At 36.5% G+C, this 15265-nt stretch overlaps 1 protein-coding gene across 8 annotated transcripts in view; it reads left to right on the forward strand.

Annotated features, from left to right (window-relative positions):
* Positions 1-15265, forward strand: part of cdc42bpb (CDC42 binding protein kinase beta (DMPK-like)) — an 89458-nt gene that overhangs the window by 23296 nt on the left and 50897 nt on the right. For all 8 annotated transcript variants that reach the window (XM_051874186.1, XM_051874188.1, XM_051874187.1 and 5 more), the window contains exons 2-4: positions 1782-1873; positions 12722-12805; positions 14146-14241. In XM_051874186.1, coding sequence (XP_051730146.1) covers positions 1782-1873; positions 12722-12805; positions 14146-14241 — 272 coding nt within the window. The remainder of the gene's footprint in view (positions 1-1781; positions 1874-12721; positions 12806-14145; positions 14242-15265) is intronic.

Raw genomic sequence — 15265 nt, forward strand, 5'->3', positions numbered from 1 at the left:
TAACTACACGAGACTCTGCGTATGTCCTCATATGGCGAGGCGTTCAGGCTGGTTTAGCGGTGTCTTGGGTGCTCGCCAGGCCCCCAGCAGTGCCTCGTAAAGCAGGAGAGACGACAGTTGGACAACGTGAAATGAATCACACACTGTTTAAGTTACATTGTTTCTTTAATCGCTTTACTGCTGCGTTTGATGGGAGTCACCGGAGCTTTGCTTGTGTTCAGATTGTGTGGCCACATTGAGATCAAACTCCATCTAGTAGCATCGTTAACGCATGTGATTTAATTTTTTCCAGTTTAACGCGTTAAAAATATTTAACACATTTACTGCAGCATCCGTTTTTTTTTTTTTTTCATCCTTTGGCTAGCGTTACAATATATATTCACACTCTTATTTATGCAAATGCTTTTAAACCATTCAAGCGTGCCAAAAGAGAAATAAAAATGTAAGTGTTTTTAATCATGATTAATCACAGAAAAAATGTGTGATTTAATTTAGTTCTTTTTTTTTTTTTAATCGATTTGACAGCAGTAATATAGATATATATACGGGTCAATGACATGACGGGTCTTTTTTTGTTTTGTCCAAAGGTCTTAATAATAATAATAAAAAACAAAGATATGACATCCAAAGTATGTAAGGTAGTACAACTTGATCTCTTTTATTGAATCCAAAAGGTTTTAATTATATTTTGCTACATATAAAGGTATTTTAAAGATTTTGAAGTGTCAGAAGGTCATTCGGTTTAACCATCCAAAGGCCAATACAGCCATTTCATTTGTGATTAAAATATCTTAAAATGTAATAAATGTATATATTTTTTATTCTGGCATGATTTTGTAACCTCATATATCAACATAGTGCAAAATGGTATTAAAATTATCTGTAGAAGTCGTTGCATTGTTATGAGAAAGAATGTCCGAAAAAATGAATTTCATTGATGTCATTCGGAGTAACCAATATAAAGGGACCATTTTGGATCAAGTCATGTGGTCAATATCATTTGACATGATGTGACAATTCAGACACCTGCAAAGGACCACATTGTTGTGAAGCAAAGTAACTAACTCTCTTTTAACTATTTGAAAAATTCATGTTTTCACTTGATCATACGCATGTCCCGAAACATCAGGTCATTCGGTACAACCGCTATAAAACATGGAAAATGTTGTTGTTGTTTTTTAAAAACGTGTACTAAATATAAAATGTTTAATTTGTCCTTTTGTTAGCTAGCTAGATATCAGCCTGTTAGCATTTTTTAAAAATATCGTCATTTGGTATAACCAAAAGTGTGATTTGGTAAAACCAAAATTTTGGTTAAACCGAATGACTTTTTTGGTGACAGATTTTGTCCATCTTGTAAAAAATGACAGATCTTGTAAAAAATGACACAAGCAGTGTTAATTGATTATAAAAACCACATAAACTCATTGTTAACACTTAATAAAACTGAAATTAATTATATCTCCATTGTTTTTATTTTTTACTTAAAAACCTTATTCCTCAATTACCCATTTATCATAGTGCTTTACTACCTAAATTCATTTGTAGCATTTTATGATTATTTTAAAAGTGTGTGTGTGTGTGTGTGTGTTTGTTCTTGTTGTTTTTAGTAGCGGCCATAACAGAATAGCTTCTTTGTATTTGCCAGCATTTTAATATTGGTGCATCCATATCAAAGGCTCAAATTTCAGCTACTTAGCATGGCTATGTCAGCATCTTTCTCCATTGATGACCATTTAAAAGTAGAGATCATAACTAACGATCTCTGTCTCTCTTTGCAGTGAAGCCGTTCACCACCACAGTGAAGGAGATGCGCCTTCACAGAGATGACTTCGAGATGCTCAAAGTGATCGGCAGGGGAGCCTTTGGAGAGGTAAGGAATTCAGTGAACCCTTGCTGCCTTTTTGGCATGTTTAAAAGTGCAGGGAAATCACCCCTGAATCACTGCAGCCTTTGCCATATTATTGTGTGGTGTGTTTTCGGTATTTCTAAGCTTTGTTTTCATGACCCATTTTGTGTGTCCAACGAAAACCCCAAACTATCAGTAAAGTATTCATGTCCCCCTCAAGCATCTTATCAGCAGCCACAAACCTAACCCCTTCCTCTCATCTGAGTTTCCCTTCTCTCCCCCTGCCAATTCCCCAGGGATCTCGGCCTGGCGTTGGACTGCTATTCTTGGGCCGGAACAAATCTAGGCATTTTATACGGATCGTTTGTTTTACAGGGGAATGTGCTACTCGTTCCTGCACTAAAACACTTGGACTGTTCAACACGTACAGTGCACTTTTCTTTTTCTTTACCAATCTGTCTTCCATCACTGTTTTTCGCCTACGTTTTCCTCCTGTTCAACACAATTGAATTATATTGAAGTTCTCAGTTGGGAAACATACAATGAGCACATTTAGCCCAACACACAGCATTGTTTTGGATGTTCGGTAAGTTCTAACGCAAAACATACCTCATAAAAGCCTTTTATCTTTAGGTTCAGTATTAAAAAATGACAGTGTGAACGCTAAGTGAGTGTATCATATATATATATATATATTTTTTTTTTGATTCAGACCAAAAGAACCAATAGAACCAAACTACAAGTGTGAACACACCCTTTGTTTTCAACCCCATCCCACTGAATCACAGAACATTTGCAACATCAATAAGTATGTTTACATACATAATTACAATCATGGTAGAGTGCAACAGTTGGGTTCTTGAAGTAAAAATTACTGTCATTAATTACTCACCCTCATGTCGTTCCACACCGTAAGACCTTCGTTCATCTTCAGAACACAAATTAAGATATTTAAACTGCCAAAGTCACATGATTTAAGTAAACAAGGCTTTGTCACGTATAAGTGTTTCGAAACTTTTTGAAATTTCAGTGGTTCATGTGACTTTGGTCATTTGAAACACGCTCCGAACCACTGATTTGAAACAAAAGATTCGTAAAGCTTCATGAAGCAGTGTTTTGAAATCGCCCATCACTAGATATTGTTGAATAAAGTCATTATTTTGCTTTTTTGGCGCACAAAAAGTATTCTCGTCGCTTCATAACATTAAGGTTGAACCACTGTAGTCACATGAACTGTTTTAAATATGTCTTTAGTAGCTTTCTGGGCATCAAAGGACGCCTCACTGAGCCATCGGATTTTATCAAAAATATCTTGTGTTCTGAAGATGAACGAAGGTCTTACGATGTGGAATGACATGAGGGCGAGTAATTAATGACAGAATTTTCATTTTTGGGTGAACTAACCCTTTAAGTCTTTAAATCATTAGTTTTTGTTTTTAATTGGATTGTCATTCGCAATGATTCATGAGATTGTAGTTCTTTCCCTAATTAAAGCTTTTAAGCATACAGACCTAAGTATATTTTTATCTGATTTTCAAATACTTTTTTGCTTTAAAGCAAAAAAAATCCCTATGGGAAAAATGAATGGGAAAAATACTTCTGGAACCAAGGCTGCTGTAAAGGTGGGTGGGCGCTATTTCTCCCTACAGTCAAGCTACAGTCTCCATCTGTCCGTCCAAGTATACATGACACCATTTGTAATCAAATATTTGAGTATGCATATCGTATCAATAACACAACGCTTAGGCCAGTTGTAGTCTGAATAATGTGTGTACTTTAGGGATGCACAATATATCGGCCACCATATCGGTATCGGCCGATATATGTTCATTTTTAATGTTATCGTTATCGGCCGATAAATAATTATTTCCTTCAGTTGAGACATTTCAGATGCGCACTGTTCACCATGATGGTTTTGATTTGCTTGAAATATGATTGAAATCACTTCAAAAAGGAAAATACAGTTAAGTACAACATGTGCAGCGCAAATCTGTCATATAAGCTACATAAAATTATAATGAGAACATTAAAAGCCATGTCCCAATCACACAATTATAATGATGAAACTTTTGTTTTTGTAATCAGGCTCTCAAAAAATTATATAAATTTTGATTTAGATTTATCGGCCAATATATCGGTTATCGGCTTTCAAATATAAAGAATTATCGGTATCGGGCAAAATTTTCATATCGGTGCATCCCTAGTATACTTACTGAATGAAGCCAAGCTACAATTGCATTATATAGGTCTGTTATAAAACGGACTGGTACGATTTCAGCAAAATGAAAATTCACAGTTAATATGAACAATCATGTGGTGACAGATTATCAGATGTTTCTGAATTAGGAGAGAAACATTTTGCTGTGTCACACCTTTCCGCTGTGTCATTACACCTCCCTCGTTAATGAATGTTGTGACTTTGACTCATTTCCTTGAGAAAAAGCGTCCAATTCAGTACTTCTTCTTCTTTTCTTTTTTTTCAGATGAACGGAAGCTAACTTCGCTTAAATAAAAGAAAATAGGACGTTTCATTGCCTGATTCTGAAGCTGAATAAGACTTTATTTTGGGGAAAGATCTGTCCATCTAGCGCTTTTTACAACCGAGTTCTCCTCCTTACCGTAGATTCCTGTCAGGAATGCCAGTGGTGGCACAGGAAGCAGGGCAGGACGGTGCAGCTTCCAGGAAAGGCTCAGGAAACCAGAACCGTCTCTAAGGAGTGACTTTCGTAAAAATAGTGTTTTACTTCGCATGTATTTTGTGCGGTTCATTGTCCCCTCTTCAGCCGCGAGACCTCAATAACCCTTCCTTCTGAGTCCCTGGGCTTTTTTTGTGTGTGTGTGTCACGTGGATCTAATGATGACTCAGATCTTTGGGGGGTTTTGCAGTCTTTCTGTTATCATCAAGCCAGACTATTGTTAGCTTGTGTCGGTTTCAGAGCGTTCAGGCTCATGTGTGAACATGCTGCTGTTTTGTTCCCTCTCTCAGCCGTTTCCTGTGGCTCTAACGTTACAGGATGTACTTCCAGATAAATCTCTTGCATTTCCTGTTTATGATTGATGCCGTGGTCCCAGCTGAAGGCCTGGAATTTGGGACTGCTTAGAGGAATAGTTTAGTCAAAAATGCAAATTGACACATTTTTTCAACCTAATGTCATTGCAAGCTCGATTCCCACCCCCTTTCTTGCTAAAGCTTTCACTCTTTTGCAAAAGCACCATAAAGCTATCAAAGGAGTCCATATGACTCTTGAACTATATTCCAAGTTTCCTGAAGTCATAAAATAATTATTGTTCTTATTGTAAACAATTTATCCATGCATATTTTTCTTAATTTTTAAAATCTTGCAATTCTTAATCCAAATGCCATAACTTCAACTTCTGGTAAAATGACAGACTTCACTCTGATGACATACACAGGACTTCTCTAATCAAACCCAGCCCTTTCTTACAATTGACTCAGGTGGTCGTGAGCCATTGCACATGTTACGAGTACACGGCACCACTGTACTACATGGTGAGCCGGCGGCAATCATGAGCTGTTTAATGTTGCTAAAATAAGAACAAACAAAAAGTTGCAAGTGATAGCACAAATAAATACAATAGAATAGAGACAAATGAAATAAACAAGTTTTTCTGGTGGGTCTAACAGTAGTATTTAGGTAAGAAATACTACTAGTAATCAAGTAATACTGAATAGTCTTCAATGAAAAATTAAATACAGATTAATTCTTACAATTAAAGTTACAAAAGTTATCCAGTTAAAAGCAGCAAGTGATATATATTTATATATATATAAATTTATTTTTTATTTTTTTTTCCCCCTCTTTTTCTTTTGGTCTTTGATTAGCATGACAGACAAGCAGCAGGTTTATTAGGCTGCTGTCACTTTAATAGCTTATGCACTGATCTTGTTACACAACATGCATTTTCTCTCAACTATTTACATTCCAAACTGACTGTTTTCATCTGAATACTCACCAAGATGGGCATTTTGACATAATTTTGTATGTATTTGACTGTTTAAGCGCAATAATTCACGAAAAAGAAGTCCATTTGTTATTCGCGAGCTGTTTGAGAGGCAGCTTTATGAGAGAGGCACTTATATGGATCAGTGGTGCACGCTTTTTGTGCGAGCGCGAAACCTGCAGGAATGACTAAAGTTATGCACAATACAAGCACTATTCAACCGGAGCGAATGAGACGAGTGAGTGAGTCGTCTTCGCCGTCGGAGAGAAGATAGAGTGAGAATGCACAGCTTGTATCTGTGTATCGATACTGCAGAAAAGGAGTGTTGGAACCGTTTCAGATATTTCAGGATCAATACATATTGAAATATCAGTATTTTTGACAACAATACTGAGAGTGTATTTGGGTGTGTGTCAGTGTATGCACACGCTGTAAGGTTGCAGCCTCTGAGCTATAATAATATTCATAGATCTAGCCTATGTGACGTGGTTGTGTTAGTGTTGTCAATTTTAAAAATGTGACTCTTTGAGCGCTGTTGAGCGGATTCGTAAACACCTCTTTGGCCATTGGCCGTTGCGTTCACACGCTCATCAGATGTGTCAATGATCAACGCATGGGAGCGTTTGAAAGCGCATGGAAGTGTTTGAATTTGAAAGTGGGAGCGGGGGAGTTTAAAAGCAGGACCGGTCCGCTGATAGACGCCTGCTTTCAAACACTCCCATGTGTGTGTAAGCACTCAGTGAAGAGCAGCAAGGATGTCTATTTACAACATGTTTTTTAAGCGTTTATCATTGTAGCCGATCACAGACATATCTGTTGAGCATGTGAACACAATGGCCAATCAGAGGTGTTTACGAATCCGCTCAACAGCGCTCAAAGCGTCACATTTTTAAAATTTCAATACTGACTTGCTATTGAAGTCAGTACTTTTGACAACACTAGGTTGTTTATGATTTGGCAATAGGGGCCAGTGAATTTTTTAAACATGTTTGAAAATTGTTGGGAGGTGCTTGTAACGTGCTCTGCTCGTAATTCCTCTTACTCGGTGTGAGCCGTGACCATACGAGCATCATCGATTTCCACACAATTTCTCCCGAGAGAAAAAAAAATCGCCTGCAAGCTCATATGACAGCAAAAATCACACCGTGAGCTTTAACAGCTCGCGCTTCAGTTGCTCAACAACAACAAAGCTGGAGAATCTCACGCAGCCAAAATGCTTTGCATTGAACTTTGAGCGCTGTAACTTTGCGGATGTTGTTTATGCTCAAACAGCAACATTACACACTAACTAAAGTTAAAAAAAAGTGAAATCATAATCAACCACCCCTTTAATAAACCATGAAAGACTAAAAATCATTTTAGTGCTACAAGTGAATCTTGTAAAAATGAATTTATTGAATCTAAATTTATCTAAATATAAAAATATTGATCAATACCAATAAATAATCAACAAATTTGTGGACTGATATTTGAGAATGTATGACTTGAGGAAACTTTGAATAACTTTGAATTTTATTGTACTTTTTATTTATTTATTTATTTTTTTCTCGGAGCTTGACAGCGTCCATCTCGGAAAAAGAAAGTCATCTGGGTTTGTAACTGAAAGACTAGCTTTTTGTGGAAGAGTCTAGTGGTTGACATACTTTAATGGCACTCCTTTTTGCCTCACCTGAGACTTACTCTGAATAATTATTCTGTTGACTAGAACAATAAAGAAAACGTGGAACAGGGAGGGGAATCAAGGAGAACTCTATTGAAGCAGACTGTTTTTTACATAATGTCACTGTGAGTCACCTACACCGCAAACAAAACAGCCTGTAACGACTACTACAGAGTCAGGGCTCTACGTGTCGAGGATGTGCGCTGATCTCTTTATCTTCTGTATTGAGTGAATCACTCGTGTAATGAATGATTAGGTCAAAGTACATGCAGACCCTGTCCTTCATATTGATTTAATGAAGACGGCGGCTTCTGCTCTCTGAAGGTTCACTAACATGATTAAGATGGTTTGCCAACTACAAGTTGAAGAGGGATTCACAGACCCACATGCTGGTCCTAGTGGAGAGTTTAGGCATTTCCCTGGCAGAAGTCCAGTGTTTTATTATTGCAGGGCTTCTGATGTCCCCAAAGCATCTTGAATAGTGTTATTATTTGGTGTTGGCTTGTCCAATATCAAATCTGGTGTAGAACAAAAAGGGGGCTGTAATTTATCTCAAAGAGCCTAGTGATACCATTTTTTTTGTAAGAACTTTTATTGGATTTAAAGATATGAAACTCTGTAGATCAGTGTTTTCCCACTGTCACAAGGATGGTCCAGTTAGCCGGGACTGGTGTGACAGGATTTTGGGACAATTCACAGGACTCTTTTGCTCTTTTGGGTCAGCGTTTACGTTCTTATTTCAGTGATGATGCATTGGTCAAGTGTTTTTAACATTTAACTTGATTGAGTTAACTCATATAATATTAATACACCTACCTATTGACGTACTAATGCCTACCTTTGTAATGCACTGACAATCACCAAAGTCAGGTGGTGATGAGAAAGTCACATGATGAATCAAAGCTCATCACAAGCAGCTTTTCCACAAGCTGAGAAAGTAAATACTAATACATAAAACGTGCACAGTGTCATTCACACAAACACAAAACACCATGCGACACATATGACTCTAAAGTAATGCAATAAACATTAATTTAACAACATTAGATGTAATATAAAACCTGAATGTACATGAACTGATAAGAAAATTGTCTAAGAAGAAACATAGTTATTTCTAGGGATGCACGATATATCGGCCCATATCGGTGTCGGCCGATATGTTCATTTTTAATGTTATCGTTATTGGCCAATAATGGATTATTTCCTTCAGCTGAGACACTTCAGATGCGCACAGTTCACCATGATGGTTTTGAATTGCTTGAAATATGATTGAAATCACAGAAAATACAGTTAAGTGCAGCTTGTGCAGCGCAAGTCTGTCAAATAGACTACATAAAATTATAATGAAAACATTATAGTTGTGTACATGGCTTTTAATGGTGAAACTTTTGTTTTTGTAATCAGGCTCTCAAATTATATATATAAAAAAAAAAATTTTATTTCGTTTATTTTTTTTGTTTGGCCAATATATCGGTTATCGGCTTTCAAATATAAAGAATTATCGGTTATCGGTATCAGCCAAAATTTTCACATCGGTGCATCCCTAGTTATTTCGAAAACACATCAAATGTGAATGTGAATGTAAATTTTACAATGACTTGTTGTTTTCACTTCCAAAAACTGTAAATTTAGCAGTATTTTACTGTAAAATTACATTAAATGGGTTCAAGCGTTTAGATCTATTACATTTATTCACCATATATAGTAAGGAAACTTACTGTTAAACATTAAACAGGTTTTTACCGTAGCATTTTTGCCGTTAAAATCATGATAATTTTTCAGAAATCTTTTTTTTTTTTTTTTTTTCATTTGTTTGTTTGTTTTTTATTATTTTGCCTATGATGTAGTCAAATAAAATAAAATTACAGGTAAAGAAGCAAAACTACAGATCAAATAAATTAAATTTAAAAAATTGTTTTCTTTTTTCTTTTTTTTTTCTTTTTTTTTCAATAATAAAAAAAGTGAATGTAAAGAGTAAAAGTCTGAACTACTGGTTCAACTGGACCACTATCACAGATTTGTAATGTTGAGCCCTGCATCACACTCTAAGTTGTGTAATAAGACCCAAAGCAGTTTTGAATTTTACATAGCATATTCAGAATGACGCAACCCCTTCCATGTCCTCGGGCACCCATCTCACTGTATAGATCAGAATTACTCCGTCTACTCTGACCTTTGACCTTATGGCTTATGTACATGGTCTCTTATTTGGACATGAGTGTGTTGGTGACAATCGCAATGGCAGCGTCCACTTTGGTCACCCGCTCTTTCTCCTTCTCCATGCACCTCCCCTGCGTTTTCAATCAGGTCAAGCTGACTGCCTTTGTGGAAGTGTGTGTCTAAAAAAGGAGAGAGGGAAAGAGGACAGGAGACACCGTGGGAGGAGGAATTGGGGGTTTCTGAGCACTCAGGGTTCAGTTTGTTTTTGTAATGAGGTCAGTTATCTTCTGCGGTTAGGAGCCTTAGAGATAAGAAGCATGTGTGTGATTTAAGACTCTGAGTTTGTCGTCAAAGTGTACTTTTCAAATACTTTGATACATGCACAAACACTCTAGAGAACATCAAAGGGGGTCGAAAAGCGGAAAATCGCAGCAGGGCTCCTAATTTGCCCTTACCGTGCAAAGTTACAGTTTGTACTGTGTTCTTTGCTGAAGCAGCACATTGTGCTGTGGGCAGGTATGCGAGTGTGAGTCCACGTGAGGGGAACGCTGTTCCTCCGCTCAGGGTAAACACACATCATGTGATGTGTCCTGAGCAGCGAGGCAAAGTACAGGGAAATTCATGACTCCACTTAACATTAGCCGACTGGACGGTCACAAATAGCCAGTGGACAGAAGATATCAGAATAACAAAGGTCACGCAGACGTAAGTCATGGGGCAAACACTTGGATCTCACAGAGATATTTGTTGTAGTTTTATGAGCGGCTCCCGTCCGGTTTAAAGGCTTATTTCACACAAAAAGGAAAATTTACTTATCCTCATGTTGTTCTAAACTCATGACTTTATTTCCTCAAGTAGAACGTTCATGCAGTTATTTTGTATTTAGTGACTCTCAGGCTTTCTAAAAGAAACAAAAAAAGAAGAAAAGAAATGCGATCCATGTGACTTGTGCACTCTATACACTACCGTTTGAAAGTTTGGGGTCAGTAAGATATGAACTGAAGTGGAGAATTTGAATACTGAAGTGGAGTGTAATAATATTTCACAAAATATTACTTTTTATTGTATTTTTGATAATCTCTAGGTTTGGCATCAGTAATGCTGAATGCCATTGGTTCTTGAGTGTCAGGTGAGCGATTGTAATGTGGCGAGTTTGAATATGCATGATGGAGAATGAGGTTTGTCAGCTGTTGGGGGGGAAATATCAGTGAAAAATGTCATAATTTCTTCCCACAAAGCTATTGTACAACTTCAGATGACTAGTTTAAGAGTCATATTGATGGATATAGGATGAGAGTCATTTTTGATACTTTCTTTTCTTGTCTCCCAAGTAAGAAATAAAGTAATACAGGTGAAGGAAAAATGCAAAACATAAAAGTGTTCTTTTAAGTCATGACCCTAAAGCCCCAACTTTGTCACTGTATGTCGCTAGTCACTGTACTGTGAAGACGCCTGTGGGCGTTCCCAGTGCTGTCGCTCTGTTATTGGTAGACTGCACGTCTGGCCATGTCTTTAGAAAATGCGCTCACAAATGATATATAGAACTAAGATATCATTCTAATTTGACAAAGAAATAAGACTTAAAGGGTTAGTTCACCCAAAAATGAAATTTCTCTCATTAATTACTCACCCTCATGTCGTTCCACACCTGCAAGACCTTCGTTCATCTTCAGAACACAAATTAAGATATTTTTGATGAAACCTGAGGTTGTTTTTTATCAATTCCCATAGAAAGCAACGAAATTACTACCTTCAAGGTCCAGAAAAGTAGTAAAGACATGGTTAAAATAGTCAACGTGACTACAGTGGTTCAACCTTAATGTTATAAAGCAACGAGAATACATTTTGTGCGGAAAAACAAAACGCAAATAACAGCTTTATTCAACAATTTTTCCTCTTCACTGTCAGTTATTCAGTTAAGAGCAGTGAGTGATATCATCTTTGACTTTTGTTGTTTGATTAACATTAATGACTGCAGAAGATTTATTAGGCTGCTGTCACTTTAAGAGCTACACAGATCTAATATACTGTTACACATGCATTTTTTTTTTTTTCTCAACCGTTTACATTCACTTGAGACATAACCGATTGTGCTTACGAGGATACTTTATGAAATGGCATTTGGGCATTTTTGTGTGTAGGCTATTTGACCATTTAGGCGTGCATCTGAACCCCAGAGTTTACTTTGCTTATGCGTGTTCGGCTCCATCTCGGAGTGAACAATATCTCTTTCACGGCTTAATACGATATTAATAACACTGTTTAATATCAAGGACGTCCCGCAGTTTAGCAACAGTAGACTGCATTTACAGCACTCACTTGTTCTGATTTAGATATTATGTTTGGCTTGGGGAGGAACAAAAGCGCACCGCTGTGAAGGAAAGAAAGGTGCGCTGGACAGAATGCGGCAGCAGCACAATAATCATTTCACATCGATTATCTTGTTTTCATGATCCTTGGAAGCCAAAGTTGAAATCGAAAAATCAATTATGATTAATTGTACAACCCTAGTTCTTACTGTATAATGGAGCTCTGTTTTAAAACTTGGGATCCTTGGTAACAAGTTAGTTGTTTTCTTATGTCAGTCACCTATATTACAGTCCCTCACCGCGTTATCACTGCGTTCATACATCTCCTCCCAGCCTGGTGTCTTCCTGCAGGCAGGGCGTTTGCTCTCCCCACCCCACATGAATAACCTCCAACAGAACACTTGTCCAAACTGTCCCTTTCCTAATATTGAGTCACTCCCCCTGAAGGGAAGAACTCTTACTCTTTTGTCATTTTTGGTGTGCTGCAGACTTGTGGCCTAAATTAGCCAGTTCTTGTGTGCCGTCTCTCTTTTTAGGCAAAAAGTCAGCAGTCTCGAGTCTCAGCTTTTCCTTTTTTCTGATTTTCATAGGCATCAGAGATCAAAAGCATCTCATTCAGAGAGTTTCTTTCCCTGTGGGCTTTCAGTCTAAGTGGGCCACGAGTACATACGATGAATAAATGAGGGAAATAAAAAGGGTCAAATTCCCTACAGCCTCTAAATCACGCTGAGTTTTAATTTGTTTGTATGCGTTGGCTAACTCCTCATCTCGTCTGTCTAGGTTGCGGTGGTGAAGATGAAACACACCGAGCGTGTTTATGCCATGAAGATCCTCAACAAGTGGGAGATGCTGAAGAGGGCCGAGGTAAAGATATTTCTGCTTCATTTGTTAGATCTTTCACAGATTCAACTAAAATGGTTGCAAATATGTCAAAAATAAAAACTAGCAACAATTTAAAATGTAGTTACCAGCACAGATGTGAGTTTTATATGAATCTAAATCACAAACAAATGACTCTTATGAACAGGTTCTTTTTAAAGAGTCAGTTGAAATGATTCACAAAACTCAAACCTACAAGGGAGTTAGCACTCAATCAGACTCACTCATTCAGTGAATCATTCAGATCTATTATTTTGTTCTTCACTGAACCACAAACCACAAAAAAGGGTTCATCAGACTTAGTTCACCGAAAAATGAAAATTATCCCATAATTTACTCACTCTCAAGCCATCCTAAGTGTATAGGACTATCTTCTTTCAGCCAAACACAATCAGAGTTATATTCTGGCTCTTCCAAGCTTTATAATGGGAGTGATAATCACTGACTTCCGTACGTGAATCAAGTATCAAGCTTCTTCCTAATGGCTTGATGACTACTCACACCTTTGTAGTGAAGTCTATAAAAGTGGAAGGTCATGTTCCTTTCTACTCCAGCTCTTTCTTGCCCCAGTTGCAGCACGATCAGTCCTGACAGTGCCCACGGGCCTCCCAGAGGCATGTCAGGAGAACTTTTGTCGCTTTGGCTTGTCAGTAATCCTCTTTGAGCTTTACTGGGCTCTCTTTAGTCCTCCTCACATGTCCAGAGCCCCAATTCAAACAGAATCTAAGACTAACATCTGAAATGTTAATCACTGCAGTGTGGATGTAGTTTAATTCATTGAATGAGTTACCCAATCGTTCTGTACCACCTAAAAATTAGAGCTGCACAATTCATTGAAAATGAGGGACATATTAAAAAAAAAACTGCTGTGAATTAGATACACAGAAACTCAAAGATCTTCAGTATTAAACTAGAATAGGCTCGATGGTTTAACTGGAATGCCTAAAAATGGCAAATGGTAACACAAGTGTATTATTTTTCTACAATAAAATTCAAATAATGATGATGACAATAATGATGACGATGATAATAATTAAAAATATTTTATTAGATGTTATTAATAATGTTAATAATAAAAAAACAATTCTGATGATGATGATGATGATATAATAGCAATAAAAGAATTTAATAAAGTTTTCTTTAATGTAGTAGTAGAGGTAGTGTAAAATCGACCAAAATCCACTTTCAAGTTCAGGTGCATTATAAAAGGAACTGGGCTGCTGTGTCTATTTGATTTCATAAGGTTGTCAAAGCACAGTGTTGGATATAACAAAAAAGTGTTTTTTAATGTTTTGATTTAACAAATCTCTTTGCAACTTATGTAGACGGCGTGTTTCCGAGAAGAGAGGAACGTCCTGGTGAATGGAGACTGCCAGTGGATCACCACCCTTCATTACGCTTTCCAGGATGACAACTACCTGGTGCGCATCTCCGTCCCTACATCCACTTATTCTCATAGCACATAACTGAACTTTAGCCGTCATTTACCAAATTTTAAAACGTCAGCTGTCAAATTTTAAAATCTAAACAGTAATTTTAGTATTAATTGTATACTATTACAATATTTCTTAATATTTTAAATTGGCATTTAAAAAAAATAAATAAATAAATAAAAAATTTAATTTTTGTTTAAGTTGTGACGTTTTTATATTTCTGTTTAGCTTTGATTTTCATTGTCATTTTAATACTCAATTTAAATAAATTGTTTTTTTGCCTTGGCGACTAACTGAAATAAAATAAGCTTAAGTTCATTATATATATTTATTTATAATTTATTTCAGCTATTTCAATTAACAAAAACAATTTTTAAAAGTTTTAGGTAAAAATAACAACACATGCTAATGCATGAATAACATCCATTCTGGGTGTAATTAAAAGATAAGCTATCATGATAAAACTTGTAGGCATGTAGGCTATGAAATTCATTCTTTTTATTTATAGAATTATTTAATTACTTTATTTAACTATATTCATATATGAAATGGCATATATAATGTAGTTAATATATAATTACTAGGGATGCACCGATATGAAATTTTAGTCGATACCGATAATTCTTTATATTTGCAAGCCGATAACCAATATATTAACCAATAAATGTAAATTAATTTTGAGTTTCACCATTAAAAGCCATGTCCCAAGCACACAATTATAATGTTCTCATTATAATTTTATGTATCTTGTATGACAGACTTGCACTGTACATGTTGTGCTTAACTGTATTTTCCTTTTTGAAGTGATTTCAATCATATGTGAACAGTGCACATCTGAAGTGTCTCAGCTGAAGGAAATAATCCATTATTTATTGGCTTTAACATATCGGCCAAATTTTCTTATCTGGCCGATAACGATAACATTAAAATGAACATATGTCGGCCGATACCGATATGGTGGCTGATATATTGTGCATCCCTAATAATTACGTGATGTTTAAATAATTATCAA

This window comes from Ctenopharyngodon idella, chromosome 20, assembly GCF_019924925.1.
Source record: "Ctenopharyngodon idella isolate HZGC_01 chromosome 20, HZGC01, whole genome shotgun sequence".
NCBI lineage: Eukaryota > Metazoa > Chordata > Actinopteri > Cypriniformes > Xenocyprididae > Ctenopharyngodon > Ctenopharyngodon idella.